Consider the following 18,268-nt stretch of genomic DNA (forward strand, 5'->3'; position numbering starts at 1 on the left):
GGGTACGGCAGATTAAGGCACAAAAAAAAGGGACGCAAAGGACCTCATTAAAATAACGAGCGTTTACTCGATCGTCGAGTGGAAGAATAGTGCACAAATGGAACGTTTTACGTGAATTGTGATAAGCCAAATATGTGACCATATTTAAGTGAAATCTATCGCAAAACTTTAAGCAGTGCGTGTTGAAGAACCTCTTCTAATATTAAACAATCACACGATGTATTCACGAGACTTCCAGCTCCTTGATCAAAGTGTCTAGTGAAAGGTGAAAGGAGAGAAAAAAACCCGCTAGTTACTTGTGTAAATTACGACCTGCACCACGCGACGGCTGCAACCATGGACATCCCAGGCGTAAACGAAAATTGGGAGCTGGAAGTGAACCCACTCATGCAGGAGATGCATGCGGCTCACCGGGAAGATGAGTATTTTAATCCCCAAGAGGTAAGCGAATGATAATTAGCCGCCGGCGATGATTAAACTTATAATCCCCCGTTTTCGCCCGGCGGCCGCGTTACAGCTGTTGCGCTAATGCAAAACCTCTAATCTGGTCAATATTCATAAGCTGTTACGGCTCCAAATGTAACGTCGCCTGGCCAAATGCTACCTGTGGCAACGTGCACACGCTCGTTAAACAGATTATTTCGAGAGAGAGAGGAAGATAGAAAAAAAACCGCCGAATAAATAGGATTAGAACGGGTGTTGTGAGAACGCGTAATCGCGCTATATAACATCGTTTCAACAAAACTTGCAGCATTGTTTGACACTTTATTGATCATTAGTGTCCCTTTTTTTCGGTTTCAAAATTAGATTTAGGAATCGTCCAAGCTGTTAGCAATAAAACCGATCTAATTATACTTTTCCCGAGGCTTATTTTGATCCAAGAATACTTCAATTCTTTTCTGGATCACTTGTATGATCAAGCATGAATTGCTCGAATAGAAAAACCGTGGTCACACCCGAGTCACATTTGTGTAGTAAAATTGAGAGCACAACACCCTCTTGTATAGAACAAAACCTACCCATTGAGATGGTGGTCCTAACGGTAGCAGCATTTGAGCAACGCAACGATGGAACGTTCCATCGAAGCAGTGGCGCAGTACAGTTGTTGATTCGGGATTTTCCGCTATCCCCTTCGGGCGATGGACATGTTAACGTATTTTCCAGCATTTTCCTCCCACCGTGCGAGGCAAAATTGTTGATTATCCGGTACGAAACGACCGCCGGAGTGATTACCCTAGTTTATTAGCGAGCAACGGTGGCTCAACATCGACCACGCGCCTACGATCGGAGACCGTACGGTACCGGAATCATCATTCCGGCAGCAGCATGTTTCAACAACTTTATTTTTATTAACCCATTTGGATCATTAATATTCCGTAGTGCGTATCCCTTCCGTTCTCGGCACTCCCGAAGCATGCTTACGCATCTTCATTAGGAAGTTTTTGCTGTCGATGTCTAGGGCGAAAGGCTGCACCGAGGAGAATGTTTGAAACATGGATGCAAATTATAACCTAATCAAACGGCTGCCGCTCGGGGTTGAGTTTGCCTAAAGGGGTTTTGGTTGTGTTTCGGGCCCGGAGGGGTTAGCAGGGTGGGTTAATTTTTCTTTTGCTCACCGAACATCGGCGCCCATTTTCCTGCACGGTGAAAGCTGCGGAATGGAACCAAAGTTTCAATTGTGCTGCTCGCGCGCGCTTCGCTTGTAAAGGATCCGCAAATGGAATAGAATCGCGCCCGTTTGGAGTGTGTTTCTAACGAATGTGTGTACTTTTTGAGGAAAAAGGGGACGGACACACATGAACGACGCGTAGGGAAGGAAGATGAATTTAGTTAAAAAATTAAAGACGCGTCTTTAACTTTTGAAGCTAATGGAATCCAGCTCAAGAGAAAGTAACTTCTTGCAAACACTTATCGTTGGAATTTACAGTAAAGAGTATATTTATATAAATATAATCTGTGAATTTTTGGACGTGCTGTTCTGTTTAAAAATTGCGTTTATACTGTATAGTAATGGGCGAATTATATTCAAAAACGATATCGCAATCTTCTTCTACTTCTTTACTCGCCCGCTCACAATTGAGCAAGTCGTTATGACATGGCCTACCTTGCTATGCTTAGCCAAGGCTTTCATGACTTTTTAACCTACTATGCCTAATTATTTTACATACATCTATTAGTAAATAGTAGCAGTATCTGTATTTTATAATTGAATTGTTCATACAAATGAGAAGACTACTTTGATCTGGTTTACGTAATATCTTAACCATAACACAATAGGAATGGAATGTTTTGTACTATGATGAAATATTGTTGAAAAGTTTTCGTTTGGAATAATTTACCTCCGGAAAAAAGAACATGCATCTATTGGATAATTATAATCGTTCTACGGTATTGAACTAAGCTGTCTTGTTATTGATTCTTACAATGCCTGGAACAAAGCGTCTAATATATGCTACACGACACTCAAGGTTTCTAAAGTTCCATTCAACATGGGAAAGGAAACAAAACTGCATAAGATATATCATTTTATGGCATCCATCGCAAGCGCTACGGTTAGACACGGTCTATCGGTTCCCGTTCTAAACCCGCAGCGTCACCACAGGCTTAGCAGGGTCTAAAAAATCAAACAACCACAGTTCACACACCAATAGTTTACAACCCTGCTCGACAACGGTGAACAGATGTTGCACGCTTCCTCCAAAATTGGTAATACTTTAGTTTTGTGGTCAGCAAAACAAATTTATTGACTTCGTGCTAGTACCCACGGCGCGTACGAAGCGCCATCCCTGCGCGAGACAACACCGAGGCCACCCGGATGGACATGGACCCGGAGCTTGGTTCCGAGCACCGATGGTCAATGATAGTAACGAAACAAAAAAAAACACCTCCCCAAAGCCTGCTTTCTTGCCGCAAATAATCGGCGACCAAATGAGCCGGTCGAGGCACACACAAAAAAAAAAACCAAACCTTAAACGCGCCACTCACTCCGGGACCACGACGAAAAGGGACCATGTACGTCCGGGTCCAGGTTTTGTTCGTCCCCGGGACGGCACCATCGTCGCCACATTGACCACTTGGACGGAGGATGAGAAAAAATAACCATACAAGGAACGCGGTTGACCACGATCGTTCTGGTAAATGTCCGATCCTGCGATAAAATCGTAGAAGCCCGGCGTAACACCGGAGACCGAAACCCGGAGTGCCCCCCATCATTTGTATCGCCGATGGAGGAGGCCCGGATGTTCAACCCCTAGCCTCCCCTAGCCTCCCCCCCCCCCCCCACGGGTGCTACCGGTCAGCACGCCCACGGGTTTGCGGGAAAAAGGAGTAGAATAAATTATTGCTCATGTACGTACACTTGTCCCGCAGCCAAAACCAGCCAACCAACTTTTGGCATTTCGGCCCCCGGAGTCTTGCTTTCATCCCCGGGTTCGCTCCCGGGGGTTCGCTTTTCCGGCATGGGTCGGAAAACTCGCTCCCGGCCAGCGCCGGAACATCCTGGCGAAATTGTTTATAGTAAAACCCGTCCGCGTCACAGCTGGTTAACCGGGCCGAAGTTGTGCCGCCGAAACTACTCCGGGGGACACCCGGTTCGAGTGTCCGATAGCGGGTTTTCGTTTCCTTTTTTCTTTTTGGTGGGGGAGTAGAGTGTAAAAAATGAACCTGTAACAAGTTGGAAGGAAAAAAAACAAGACCCCACCGAGGAAAAACAAGTTTCATTGGGAAGTTTGTGTTTTACCCTTTTTTTTTGGTGCGTTCTTTTGCCAATTTTTCATTCCTGCCGCCAATAGGGGGTTTGCTCTCGTACTTCCTGAGAGGAAAGGAATCAATTCTCAGCCTCAACCCTCAAGTGAGGGTGGAAAATGACACCGGTCAAGCTCGAGCTTTAATGTGTGAAAACGCGACACGGCTTGTTCGGGCTCGGTTGCATCGCTAAACGCTCGAATGGATCGTAGACACACTCCCGGACAATGGCTAGATCATTTGCTGACCCGCCTAATTGGCTATCATTTCCAACACACACACACGCGCACTGCGAGATTGCAATCATTTCGCAGGCATTCGCTAACGGTCTTGCTCGTCATTATGTTCCACCAAAGCGCAACTTTGTTCGGATGGAGCGATTTTCGCGTACGCCTTCAAGATCAATTGGGCATTATTTTACTGTTTTTTTTTGGTTTGTTGAACACCCGCCGGTTTTGATATCATTTTAATCTCGATTTGTTTTGTGTAACGGCATTTTTTCCGCCGTGTTGTAACAGGAATGTTTGCGCGACGCGCTTTCGCGGTTGGATTCTATGCAATCGGTTTCGAGCGATGGGAAAATTGTACACATTTTTCTGCGCCTCCCGCCTGCGCCCTTGCTTAATGCCGGCGCTCGTTTCACATTAACGCGAAATTAAAAGCATTAAAATTAATTAAAATGGCCGCCACCGGGCACTCCCGGGCGGGTAAATATGACAGATGATTGCTAATTGAGTGCGGATGGCAGTGCTGTGGTTGATTGGCGATGGCCCGCCATTGCTGCGAGCGACGAGCAGCCTTTGGGGGTTGATTTTTCCATTTTCCACCCAACGCCAGAGCGTGTAGTTTCTGCGTCAATTACTCGTCAACTCGCGGGGTGTTTCATGTGCGAGCGGACATTTCGGGAAGGGGATTTCGCGATCCTCGCGCGCAGGACACATGTGCAACCGTTTTCACCTATGGTGGGACAATCATTTTAAAATTTTTACCCAACCGCTCATCCGGAAGATGTCATTTGATTACATCAATCGTTCAATGTGCTTAATTTCACATTAATTTGCCCACGGCTGGTGCATGTGCCGTGGCTGGAACGAAATGGGATTTGTGCCAAATGGCGGGGCGAAAAAAAAAACAAGGAATGGAGATTCTGACTTAATTTAGCATATAATGCGGTTAAGCGTGATGAGAGCCTTTTTTTAAACCCTATAATGCCCATAAATGATTTATTTGGATGGAAAATGTGTCGATGGCGGGGTGAATAAAGAGGACATTTTATTGTCAATGTTTTCCACGTGCATATCATACAGGGAAACAAAAGGAAGTAGTTCTTTAGTGCTATAAAACTGTAGTGTAATCGAGCCAATGTTCTGCTATCTCATTATATACTGCGAACAGTGTCTGATTTATGTGGTTGTTTTTTATTATTATCATTTGTTTTTAAATATCTAATAACTACAAGCACATCTGGATAGCGAAAAAACACACAAACACGATCTGATCACGTTTTGTCGTCCTCTGCATGTGATAATTTAACTGGATGTGAGCTTTTTTTTTCTCTCCATCCGCCCGCCTAGAGCACATTAATTCAGCGTAAAAATGCAATTTACACCAAAACGGATTTTTTTTGCTCCCCGCATTAAGCCCTTTTTATTTTGTGCCCCAACCAGCTCCCGCTGATACGAGAGGCTATCCGCTTTTTTTTTTGTTCATTATTTTCAAACCACCGGAACGGTAATTTTACCCCACCGAGTACGGCTTTGTTCGGATGCCAATTTTTTTTGTGTGTGCGAGTTTTCCGATCGAACCGATTTTCCGTCGCTTTTGTTCTCGCGCACGGATTTCCCCGGTGCTCGATACATAAAATATGGGCTTTAAATACATTTCGGTGCATGCACATCAGCAATAATTATAATTCAATTTCTTCTACAGCGTGGCATTATTTTTTGCACCACTATGCTCCCCATTGACACGGGTTGCAAAAAATTGCGAAGTGAATGAAAAAAAAATCGCCCATTCTTTTACCTTAAAAAAATTGTGATATAAAAGTGTGTGATATAGCTGTGTATGATCACCTATCTTTCCCACTTGCTGCGACGCTCTAACGCTAGTGACGGTTCGAAACCCCCAAATAGTAATGCTCAGATTGCATTATAATAGCGAAATAAAAACGCAACCAATTCCGGCGCCCTTTCCGTTTTGTGTTAATGTTGTGCAGTGCAGGTGCGAAAAAGGTTCGCGTTTTGTTTTGCCAAATCGAAACACCAGCGAGAAGAGCGAGTTTTGAAAAAAGAGCTCGATCACCACGTGCGAGAAGCAAAAAAAGAAACCAGCCAGCGCTGATACATAATATATAAATAAATAAATGCATACAGAAATAAATACAGGTAAAGTCTCATGCATTTATAATGACACCCGTATTCCGGTGCCGGATGTGTCGGTTGCAATAAACTCACCAAATGCGGGAGCATTTTGCGCCGAAGGGCGAGCCCGGAAAAGTGCACCGAAAACGGGGGCCCTAATTGAAAAACACTCAACCTAAATCAAACACACTTACCGGAGCGCTCCAGGCGCGAGCTTTCTACCCCGACGAGCAGATCGATCTGCAGTGTGTAGAGAGACACTTTAGAGAGAAAGAGAGAGAGAGAGGATGAGTGCATAAAAAAAACAGAAACAATACGCGGAAGCTAATGTGCGAATACCTTGCTTAAGGTATTTATTTTTTCATGGCATGATGAATGACGAATAAAATTCGTTACAATGTGCCGAATGGCGGGCGCAGACGATACAATAAAAAAAGAAGCGAAGCACGAAAAGTGCAGATGCCTTCACTTGCCAAATTGCTTGATTGATGCTTGCAATTAGGACGCACTGTTATAGAGCGCTAAAATCGTCCGAATAGTGGGACGCATTAATTATGAAGATAATTCATTTTTCAAACATGCGATACTGTTCGTATCAGTGAGTGTTTGTTTTAAATGTGCATGAAAGGTGTAAAAAGTGCATGAAAGGGTATTAGTGTGCGTTGAAATGATGACAGTTTGATGCTACAAAAAAAAAACTTATGATCAAAGCAATCGTGTACATTTGCTCATGATCTTTAACCGTCTGAAGCATAGCACACAACCCTGTTGTGGTCTTTTTGTTTTTGGTTGGTTAGATTAGCTCTAAATAATCCAGCACATTTGCGTAATTTTTTTTTGTCTGCTGAAAATGCTATTCACCATTAGCTTCGCAAAACTTTAATAGTTCGCTGCCGGGCACCGCATTTGCGTTCATTTTTTTTTTCGCCAACGCGTCCGACTTTTCCGCACGCTAAACACGATAAGGGTGGACCCTCGATACGTCCCTTTTTGCCGTGCGAACATCGTCACCGGTGACATTACTCGGCTTAAGAGGCGCTAAAGCGACGCCCGTACTGACGGTGGAAAAATCTCCACCCCAAAAAAAAAATCCCAACCAAAGCTGCGGCCGCAAAAGTAAAGTGCACCCATTTGCGAAGTAGAACGAAATTTCGTGTATGTGTGATGGGTTGGCTTCTTCTTCTTTTTTCTTCTTCTTCTTTGCCCTCGCCCGGTGCTGGCTGCTGTTCTGACACGGCGAACACATGATATGTTTCCCGGGCGAGGAGAAACATAAAAAAGGCGCTACCGATCCGGGTACTTGAGGCGCAAATTAACGGTCTTCGTGCTGCTGAGAGGTTTTCCTTTTTCCTGCTTTTCTTTTGCCCCGCATATCACTCGTCCACGTGCCCGGGAGGCTGTCTTTTAGAGCGCGCGCGCTCGCGTGTGTGTGTGTGTGGGTCGTGAAATAAAAACTACGCAACGCTCAGGTCGCACATTCGCGGAAACGTTCGTACCGAAAAATGCACCAAATAGGAACCGGAAAGGCAGCGCATTCTATTTGGGCCAGCATCTAGCCGCCCAAGGCTATGGGGTCTGTTTATGAGCCAAGATCCAACTTTTTACGATCGAGATAAGTAAATGTAGTGCCATTTAAGGGCACGCTCGTAGGCTCACTGGCTCGCAAGTTCGCTCGGTGAGTGGTTACTTGAATAATTTGATTTAATGGAACTGGAGCAATAAATCATGTGAAGGTGGAAGAGCATTTCGTGCCACCCTCCCGAGTTGGTGGAACATTCACCACTTTCAGGCTACCGTTTCTAGCACCACGTTTCTGCACTTCTCTCCGTCCGTGCGTGTGCCCATCGGAAGGAGTTGGTGTTTAATGGTCAAAGTTTAAAAGATTCCGCAACAATTAAGATGAAGATAACGAGACACTTGTTGCCGGGGGTTCTCACCGACAACATTGCCAATCCGACAAATCACACTTTGATGTGTTGTTGGTCGAGGTTTTGGCGGTTGAACTGGCTGGAGTGCCGTACTTTTTATGGTTCAATTTCAACCCGCACACGAATGCACCACCCAATGGCATGGTGTGGCTCTCGAGCGATAAAATTGGGTGTAACTGGGCGTGAGGCATCATAAAACAATTACACTATGTGTTGATTACGGCTAGCAGTAAAGAGGCGCCGCACTTGCTTTAAAGTTGACCGAGTAACTACAGTAGCACAACCGCAGTAGATTTAAGGGTTTATTTCTCGCACATCAGCAACACAGGAAGCTCGAGGAAGTAGTAGTAAAATATTGCGGTTCGCTATTAATTTTGCCACAGGGCGCCATAAACTAAAATTTGTCCAAATGGCTCATTATGGGTGGGAGATTCGTCATAAAGCAGCCCACGGTGTCGTGTGTTTAATGTGCTCTTTATGGTGTTTACGCTACCGAGTGCAGTTCTTATCGCAGCGTTTACGCTCATAGCTTAGAGCTTTCCTTCGAAAGTGCGCAATATTTTCGGCCGGGATCGTAACAATCACAACAAAAAAGGGACCATTGTGGGATTATCCCATACAAACGGTGCATTTTGGGGTTTATTGTGGCTTTATTGCGGTTAGATCTTCCTTCGGTTACGGGGTGTTTTGGTGAGTTACCCAAACTCAAGTGAGCTTCAAATGGATTTAAATACGCATTTTGAGACATCATAGACTTTCGCTCCTGGCTTCAAATAGAATCCCTCTCAGAAAGGATGGTCAGCTCGCCACTACCGTCGATCGATCATCGATCAGGCTGCAATTTTATCGCCCGAATATCCTTATCTCCGACCCCACGACCGTCCGTAATCCACCACCGACGGTCGTCTCGCTGCCGCGACCAAATCCTTCGGCCTTTGGTCAGTCTGACCCACATCAGCGCCATACCATCGGCAAAGACGCCACCGTCCCGAAAAGTGAAGGACACTTTCTTAATTATGATCCCTATCAGTGGCAGACGGGAGTGGGACAAAAACACAGCGACAGTCTGGACCCGACCGAGTAAATTAATCTCTCCGTCTCGCGCTGCTGTCATCGCTGAAATGTACACCGACCCGACCGTGTGTGGTGGCCACAAACAGCCATTCAACTGCTGCACCTTGCAGCAGGGGTCAGCGCATCCTCGGGGAAAAAAAGGTCGATCCTCGGAATCCTTCACCGGAAGGCGAACATGAGCTTCCTTTCTTGTCTCCGGTGCTCTCTCTCTCGATCGCTCGTGGTACCTTTTTGCGCCGGTGATGAGCCTGCAGCCGTACCCGTCCGTTCGCCCTTAAGGCCCTTAGAATGCAACCCCCGACTACATACACACACCCACACACACCGTCACGCCTTCCCTACGCCAAAAGGGCGCTTCCAGAAGCTCGCGCTGACCTCGACAAAGGAAGCCTCAGCCGATCCGGGGCAGCAGAATTTTGAAGGCATTTATAATCCACTAATTGTTTGGCGCCATCCAGTTTTGAGGACGTTCTTTCGCCCTCTCTCTTTCACTCCGCCTTGGGTTTGCCCTCTCTCGTTTACGGGCTTTTTTTTCGTTTGGCGAAACATTTTTCATTCGTTTTGGGTTTTCTTTTCGCGGCCCGTTCTCGGTACGGTAGGACAAGGCGGCGTCGGCGCCTCCCGAACCCTTAAGGATGCACCACCCCGAGGATGCATTAAGGAAGCGCCAAGGGGCGCGGCTGGACAACCGGCGGCCACCCGACCCACCCTTTTCTCCCCGGGACGGAACGACTTTTCATAAAAATCGTGAAACTTCCCCGCGAAAGCCGGACCCAACCCAGCCAGCCAGCCAGCCAAGCCGGAACATAAAAGTTTAAGGTTTGTTTATTGTTTTCCCTCGTCATCCACGCGGGCTGGATGGTTCGTTTTCTTTTTTTATGCACCCCCCCTTCGTTAGGCTTTGTGCCCTTGGGCGCTCTCTCTCTCGGACGGACCTCTGGAGCAAAATCATGGCCCCATCCTGGCGCCTGGCCACGCTTCCGATGGGCACACACTCACGCGGACCTCGCGTCTGGGCGCAGGATTTTATTGTTATCGCTGCGCCGATGTTGACCATACAAATAAAATTATATTATTTTTTATTGATGGTCATTTTTGCCTTTTTCGCCTTCGCCGACCTGTTGCGGGTCGCCGGGGTGTGTGTTTGTTTTTTTTTCCCTCACTTACTTACTTTAAGGGGCCTTTTTTTTGCCTTTCATCTCATCCCAGGCGCACGGTCGTATCTGTGGCTTGTTAACTGCTTACTTTTACCTCCCGTTTCGAGACCGCGAGCCCGCGAGCCCATGCGGCAAGGCACATTCTGCCAAGGCTCATCGGATCTCATACCAGCGCCACATCGTTCATCTTCTCCCCGGTTTTCTATTGCACACCCATCGGTGACACTCTGCGGGGAAGGAGTTTGTCTCGCTCTCTCTCTCTCTCTCTCTTGCACACGCGTGCACGCCTGCTGCGATGGCATGGTGACGACGACGACGACGACGCGGTCAACTCCTCCGGAGGTAAAGTTGTTGAAATGGCTATTATAAAAATCACATTTTTATGTATTGATTAATTGACGCTGTAAATTTTTGTGACATTTTCTGGCCAGCCTGGGCCTGGGGGGGGGGAACTCTTTAGGCTCTTGAAGGCAGGGCAGGACCTCCGGTTTTGGGCTCGCGTATCGCAACAACCGGCTGTCAGACGACGCGTCAATCGAAGTGCACGTTCGATGATAGCGTGATTTTGACACGCACGAGTTGTTTAGCCGGTGCCGGTGACGAAAAGTTGATTGATTTCACTTTTTGTGTGCAGCTCGGAGTAGGCTATTTTTTTCTAGAGCGCGTTTGCGTTTGAAATGTGCCTTTGGGAAAAAAACCCCACCCCGGTAATTAATTAGAACGATTGGGGTCAAGCGCGAAATTTGTTATGAGAATAATGGCCAAGCTGTGTAATTGAGGGTTTTTCTAATTTTTCCCAAACACATGTTGAACACAGAGACCAATAAACGTGCGCATTATGCACAATGCGTTGCAGGGAGTTCTGTATGCTTTGAAAAGTAGCTAAATTTGTTTAACGAACAACATGCAATTGATGCTGATTTACATTCATTTCCCTAGCCCACAATGTGATAAATCGAACGGCACTCAAAAACCCGTGTAGATACAATCAACAAATCGAATCGAGACGCTTGTTTTACAAATTCGACCCGGAAGATTTCGCCCCATTACGGTGGTCTTTCCGCAAATCGACTCACCCCACCCCAGTTTCAAGGAGCCCAAATTTTTCAGCTCAAACAAAGAACACCGTCCTTCATTCAAACTGCTTTCCGGAGCCGGCTCAAACCCAGCGCTACTTTCCTGAAACCACTTGCACTATCGCTTCGAAGATGCAAATGAGCGATAGGTGAAAAATCCACGCCGAAACTGCACTAATGAACATGCGCCCCAAAAACTCGAAACATGCCACCAAAAGTCGTCACCGACGTGCTTTCTGTAAGGCGCGCGCACAAAAACGCCCCAGGTCGGGGCAAGATTATCTGCCCTTATTTCCGTCACACAACCAAAATGCAGGGCGAAGGCCAGCGTCTCTTACACTGGGTCCAGAAAATCCACCCCCTAGTTTGGTTTGGTTTACGGAAAAGCGCACCCTCATGCGTCGACCACGTGGCTATAAATTTACATAATCAATGCATCATCAGTCCGGGGTCGCGAACAACCGACACGTCAGTTTGACTCCACCGAGAGTGGACAAGTGGCTGAGAGTTGGGTTGTAAAATATGAAAAAGGCACAATCAAAGCCTCTGCAACCGGGCCGGTGTGTCTGGGCTCCTTCAACACCTACGGCGTAATCGCTTTATGCACCGAGTTCGAGCAGAAAGATGTCCTCCGTCTCGGTTAAAACAAACAACAAGCAATCTACGGATGCAGCCATGGCCAAGACGCCAAGACGCTCAGTTCCGAAGGTGTTCCTTCCCCGGGGGGAAGGCTTTCGAACAGGCGAAGATCGCGTGGACACGGCTGGAGAAAAGTATGATTTGTTAATCCACTGCCCAGGGCACCACAGAAGAGTTTTTTTTTTGCACAGAGCAAAGGAAGGTTTTTACAAGCTGCCCGGCTGGAAACGATCCATCGTCGTCGTCGTTGTCCGCGTCGAGTCGCAATCGAGAGCCACGGAGCTGGGCTGTAAAATGCTTAGTTTGGCTAAAATAATAAAACCTCTGGCCGGGTCATTTGTTGCACTTCGGGGGGTAGTTGGGTAGAAAATTAAAAAGAAAAATACCCGAAGAGATTCAATTTGGAGTACGCGCCCGGTGCAGCGTTTTTTTCTTCTTCTTTTATATTATTATTGGCACCGTCCCGGCGAATGGCTGTTAAAGGTTTTTTTTGCGCTGCTATTCGAGGGCAACCGAGAGGCAACCGTAACGCCATGATGGGCCGAACCGGGAACCGGTCTCGAGACCGCTGGAAACGTGCCGGCAGCGACGCAGAAATGACTAATTCCATAAACATTTATGTCTGTTGATATTGCACTTTTTATGATAAATATATTTAAATGAGCTCTCCGGGGATGATTGTTAAAGCGCTCGGTGAGCGAGTGGAGAAGCCCAACCTGGGGAAGCCAACCTCAGTGGGGTTGGCTCTCTGATCGATACACCGAAAACGTCCGAAATTATTGCCATCCTCACGCGTGGTGATCCTCACGGTCGAAAGGACGATTGGGCGCTTGATTGCAATAAATAGGCTTTTTGTTGCAGTTTTGCATACGGCGCGGTTGTTGGATCGCTATCGCATTTGGTCGTTTCTTGGCCTGGTTGGGTAGGTTTTTATCTTGCTCGTAGCGCGCGAAAAACGTGTTTAATCGATTAGTTGCCGGGTGCCACGGTTCCGCAAGAAAATAGTACGCCTTTTAGCACTCGATGGAAAGATAAGAGCATAGCAGGAAATGCTTCGGTTGTCAGACACCTGGCTGAATTCGAGGCTTGTTGTTATGTTTTTTTTTGTCATGAGTTCCTCGAAGAATATCACTCTATTAACTGGCGGGTTAAATGAAGGGCTAGAATTTATTTTGAAATATTTCAAGAGCAGTATTTGGTAACGATCATGACGATTTTTGTCACGATCATGGCTAAAGGATTTTCAACTGCATCGAATTGGCTTTTCTCGCTGAAAAATGAAACATTCACCATAATTCTCACCATCAAATTTGACGGTTAAAACCTCCAATGCACCGATGCATCTTTAGAAAACGATCGCTCCTCTGCTCGTTTAGAGATCTTCATTCGGTGCTCGAAAACGGGCGTATTAATCATCATTTGAAGCGTTCCATTGCGCCCTCCAGCCAGTCTATTGGCCAAGGCCAGTAAAAAATCTCGCAAACCCACAGAAAAAAACCTAACGGCCGTCACGATACTCACGTTCACGAACCGTTGATCAACACCAGAGCGTGCGTTTTGCGTAAGTGGCTTCAATGCAGGCGATGCAAATTAGGCCATCGCTCATCCGCTCCGGTGCACTCTCCCATTTCGATGCATTTCGATGCACTCTCCCGAACACAATAGATCTCCCACCGTGTGCGTAGGCAAAACGCGAACGACGTGCGCCACATTCGCCAATAATAATCGTAATAGTAATAATAAACATCCCCGTGGTCGATAAAATGGGGTGAGGATGGAAAAATCGCGCCACGAGACGCGCTTAACGATGGAGCATTCTTTTTGTTTTGCTTTTTTGTTTAAGAAATGTTGTACCAACAAACAACGCCCGCTGCCGCATGTCGTTCACCTTTTTACCGGTTGCAATGTCAATTAATGTGCGTGTGTCTGTGGTAATGCAACAAAAGCGTTATTACTGTGGCACCATCGAGGTGTACTATCTGCAGCATTGTACACCTTCAAGACCCCCGTAGATGGATGCACGCTTAGAGCCGTTCCTTTTCGACCATTTGGCCACGCAGACCGGATTCGGAGTAATACCGTTTGTGCCGTTAGTGCCGATTGTTTGCAGGAGTTGTTGCTGGCCACTTCCCGTTTCATCGCTTGTCATACTCGAGGCTTGGCGGTGTAGGGTATAAAATATGACAGAAAAACCTAGTGCCACTAGTGCAGGTCTGCAGCAGCGGACGATTTGTGTGGTTTCTTGTGCAAAACTTCCCGTTCCCCGTGGCAGGTGGACAATGGCGATTAAGGGCTTTCTTAGAGGGCCACACGAGTGTGTGTGTGTGTAAGTGTGCGTTTCTGGGCGTGGGTTTTCCCGCTCATCGGTGCAAGGAAAAATGTACGCTTGTCCGTTGCTTAAATGGCTCGGAATGAATGGCCCTACGCAGATCGTTACTGCTGCCGTAACAGGCGCTGTTAAATGGCTTAATCTAGTTTCAAGCTGCCAACCAGCGAGATGAAGCGTTATGAGGCTAAGCAAATTGTGCAGAAAATGTGACCTGAATGCGATAGGAATGGGTGCAGGATGTACTGTTTCAAATGTGCGTTTTTTAAATAAATTATATGAGTCATAAAACGGCACTAACGACCAGCAGTTAACGACCTCTTATCAACGCGGCGGTGGAAAACCCCCAAGGTCGTCGGGAGCTTTTTTTGGCAGCAATTTGTTTTTTTTTTACGCGTAGTTGGAAAATAAAACCACACACTCAAAAAAGTCCTTCCTCCCGTTGGCTTTGAATGCTGTTAATTACTTAATTGCTGCCTTGAGCTGCCTCGCCATTAGCCCACGCTAGACATTCGATCATAATCAATTTCCTCCCAAAAAAAAAAAGCTCCAGCCCTGGGTTCCCCCCTTTTTCCTGACGGCAAAAAGGCGTGGAACGTCGACGGCTCGTCGATCGTCGACGACGGGGATTCCCACCCAACCTACAACCGCCACCCCCACCCCCAACGAGTCGTCAAACGTCAAGGTAATACATCATCGTCACCGAGGCGTTCGTATGCCTTTTTTTCACGGTTTCCAAACGGCAAGAAAGCGAACCGCCGGGCAAACAACGGACCACGACCGGGTTCGACAGGAACAGGCGGGTTGATGATTGAGAGCGAGCGAGTCTCGATTGAATGGAAAAATGAAAGAAGCAGAAAAAAAAGAGTGCGGCACTTTTATTGATAATCTAGTGCCTTGTCAACTGCCGCCCTTCATCTTCGTCGCTTCGTCGCGTGTTGATGGGGGGTTGAGGATGTCGGCGACAGCAAGCAATCAATATTGGTCCCCCCCCAGATGCACACACACACACACACACGCGCATTGAGAGCCCCTTGGTTGCGTGGTTTCCTTCGTGCGATCGATCGATCGATCGTCACATGTGTGTATGCGCCCGCGCACGAGGAAATTGATATTTGACGTGGACCGTGCACCGTTGTTTGCTTTCCGCGTTATCTTTAATTCATTTACCGAATGTTTACGCCCCGTGATAAGGACACCGAGGACACTGGGGCGTTTCGGGGCAACATCTCGATCCCGATCGAAACCCGACGTCACAAAAGTCGCCCGTCTGGTAGCGACTCTCCTTAATCCTGTTTCAACGACGCATCGCTAACGATCTTCGAATGTCCGTCCTCGTCAGGGGCGTACGAAATCTTCCCTAATCCAATCCGACGCGAGAGACTCCAACGATGGTAGTCGAGAGGAAAGGATAAGTGACGTCGCCCGCAAGGACACGGGGCCTAGGTAAGGCTCACGCGGGAGAGAAAAAAAAAAGGATATCGTCGGCACGAAAGAGCCGAAAACCTGAAACCCACAGGCCAAGAAACCCCGCTTCGGATCGCTAGTGCTGCTCGAATTTCACGTGTCCCGGGTGCACACACAACTGCAGCAAACCGAGCGTAAGCCGTCGGACGTCGTCCGGTGCATCCTTTTTTTTGTGTTGCTTTTCCTTTTTCCGATCGCACGCTGCAGATGCACAATTCTGGGCCCCTTTTGCTTGTGACGTCTTTGTTTTTGTGGTAAATTTAATCCGATTTTCCCGAGACCTATTTCCATTCCGGCTCGGTCTGCGTCCATTAGTGACGAAATGCACACGCAGAAAGAGAGAAAGAGGGAGAGAGAGAGAGCATTTCTGCAAGCGCCAGGACCGCCAGCCTTGCAGGGCTTAAGGAGGATTGAGTTTTTGCAGAAAGATTTTCGTCGGATTTGTCTGACGCCATCATTACGGAATGATTGCAAGACAGGATCGATGGATGGGCGAGAGATTACGGTGGATGCTTGTTTGGTATTTCCGGTTCGGTTCTCTTTTTTTTTCCCCAGCGTCGGTTTTTGCTGTGGCGTGATGGGAAAGGTAAATAAAAGCTTACCACCGTGGAACGTCCTGCGCCGTGAATCATAACACACGTTTAATTGAAGAACGTTGGGCGTTCGAATAAGTGGTTTGCAAAACCTTGCTCTCTTCGTGAATCCAAGACGATAGACGTTGGTGCGAGCGGACGAAAATCATCATGATCGCATCGTGATAAAAAGGAGACACTTTTTAATGTCTGCAAACATCATTCGAGATATGATTTGTAGGGCGAAGTGGTTGATTTTCTGCTCGCGATTGCTCTGGGTCGTCTGGGTCGTCGAGTGAAGAAGCAATCAATAAAATGTTATCACAACCCGTATGTATTGTAATTTGTTTTCCGATGCCATCTTATCCTCGAAAGCGATCGCGATTGTCTGTTGGGCGTGTTTTTCTACCTAACATTAGTAACACTCGATCAGGAACTGTTTGGTGAAATGACGAAATATCGTTCAACGAGAGAAAGCCCAAACCTTCTTCAGCTCGGGGTCAATGTTTCCGCCAGAGATGACTCATTTATGCCCCCTTTGGGCTTCCGTTCGATAAGAGGTAACTTCCGATCACGCCGGCTCTTGGGAATTGGAAAACGAAGGAACCCAACCCAAACATGTCCTGTGCACACACACGCACACGCACAGTAATCGATTATGTGCTATAAACCATCGAAAAGCTCCGTCATCGCGGTCAGGCGAACAAAAAAAAAAGCAAACAAAAATATAAGGATGGCTACTTTGATGGCCCTCGGCGGCCGTTTTCCTTCGGTAGCGCTTTTCTTGAGAGGAAATTTGTGTAATAAATTTGATTGTTTGGCTCCATTCCCCGGGCGTATCCGGTCCGCGGTCGGTTTATGGGCAGCAGCCCCAGTGATGTTGGTCAAAGGTAAAAGGTTCCGTTGCGTTTTTTTTAACCAATACCCGAGGTTACGGATATGGTCCACGGGAGGCGTATGGCGCGTGTTAGAACGAGAAAAGACGAGCCACCGAACAGAGGGATTCGCATAGAAACGCCATCTGCGCAAAGGCGGGCAGAAGCTTTTTTTCTTGTTTCATCTTCGCTTTTATGGGATCATTAATTTTATGTTTATGATTTATGATTAATTAATTAATCCATCAGCTCTTTCACCAGGGGTAGACGATCGCCATCATCCGCCATCGTTCGCCCGCGGGATAAAAGCGTTTAATTAGCTGACCGGAATTGTCGCTTCCTTTCCGGTCTGATTTCACCACAAGCGCATGTCGCCCAATTTTCCATCTACTACGGCTACTGCGTAATTATTGATGGCCAATAGGAGGTCGTTTTTTTCGCTCTCTCTCTCTCTCGTCTAATTAGAGGAAATAATGAGGGCGATGACAACTTTACGTTAATTTCTTATGCAATAGATCAGCTATACGATGTGCCAATTTGCAATGATTGGTGGAATAATATTACTGTTTTTGCTACAGTTTTCAATAATTATGTTGACTTTGTTAAACACAAAAAGGTGCGAATAATTCGCAAGAACCAATTCATACATGTTCTATAACGAATGCACCATTATGTATTTAAATTCGCTGCATTTGATCGTATTTATTATTGACTCTAGCCTATTGTTACAAAATAGCGTTTGTCTTATTTAGCAACTAGAAACCAAATTGTAAGAACTTACCACGTTTGTAGCTGTAAAAGGAAAAAATTTATTTTGAAATATTTGCACTTTTAAAGGCAAGGTTTATTGGAAAAAAAACTGAATTCAAATAGCTAACAGTTCACCTACCCAAACAGAAATGAAATCAAAAGAAATTTATAGACCTGTTGAGGGATTTTTTTTTGGAACAGTAACAAAAACCAACGAATTGAATTTATTCCTATTTCCACACAAAAGATTTACACAATCGAGCTCATGTCGAATGACGAAGTTGTAAATCAAAAGAAGGA

General features: G+C 46.5%; 1 protein-coding gene across 1 annotated transcript in view; it reads left to right on the forward strand.

The window, feature by feature from the left end:
* Positions 1–336: 336 nt before the first annotated feature.
* LOC128722651 (homeobox protein araucan-like) overlaps positions 337–18,268 on the forward strand; it is a 79,911-nt gene continuing 61,979 nt past the window's right edge. The window contains exon 1 of the mRNA XM_053816327.1: positions 337–441. Within this exon, the coding sequence (XP_053672302.1) occupies positions 337–441 (105 nt within the window). The remainder of the gene's footprint in view (positions 442–18,268) is intronic.

The sequence above is a fragment of the Anopheles nili genome, chromosome 3 (genome assembly GCF_943737925.1).
Source record: "Anopheles nili chromosome 3, idAnoNiliSN_F5_01, whole genome shotgun sequence".
Lineage (NCBI taxonomy): Eukaryota > Metazoa > Arthropoda > Insecta > Diptera > Culicidae > Anopheles > Anopheles nili.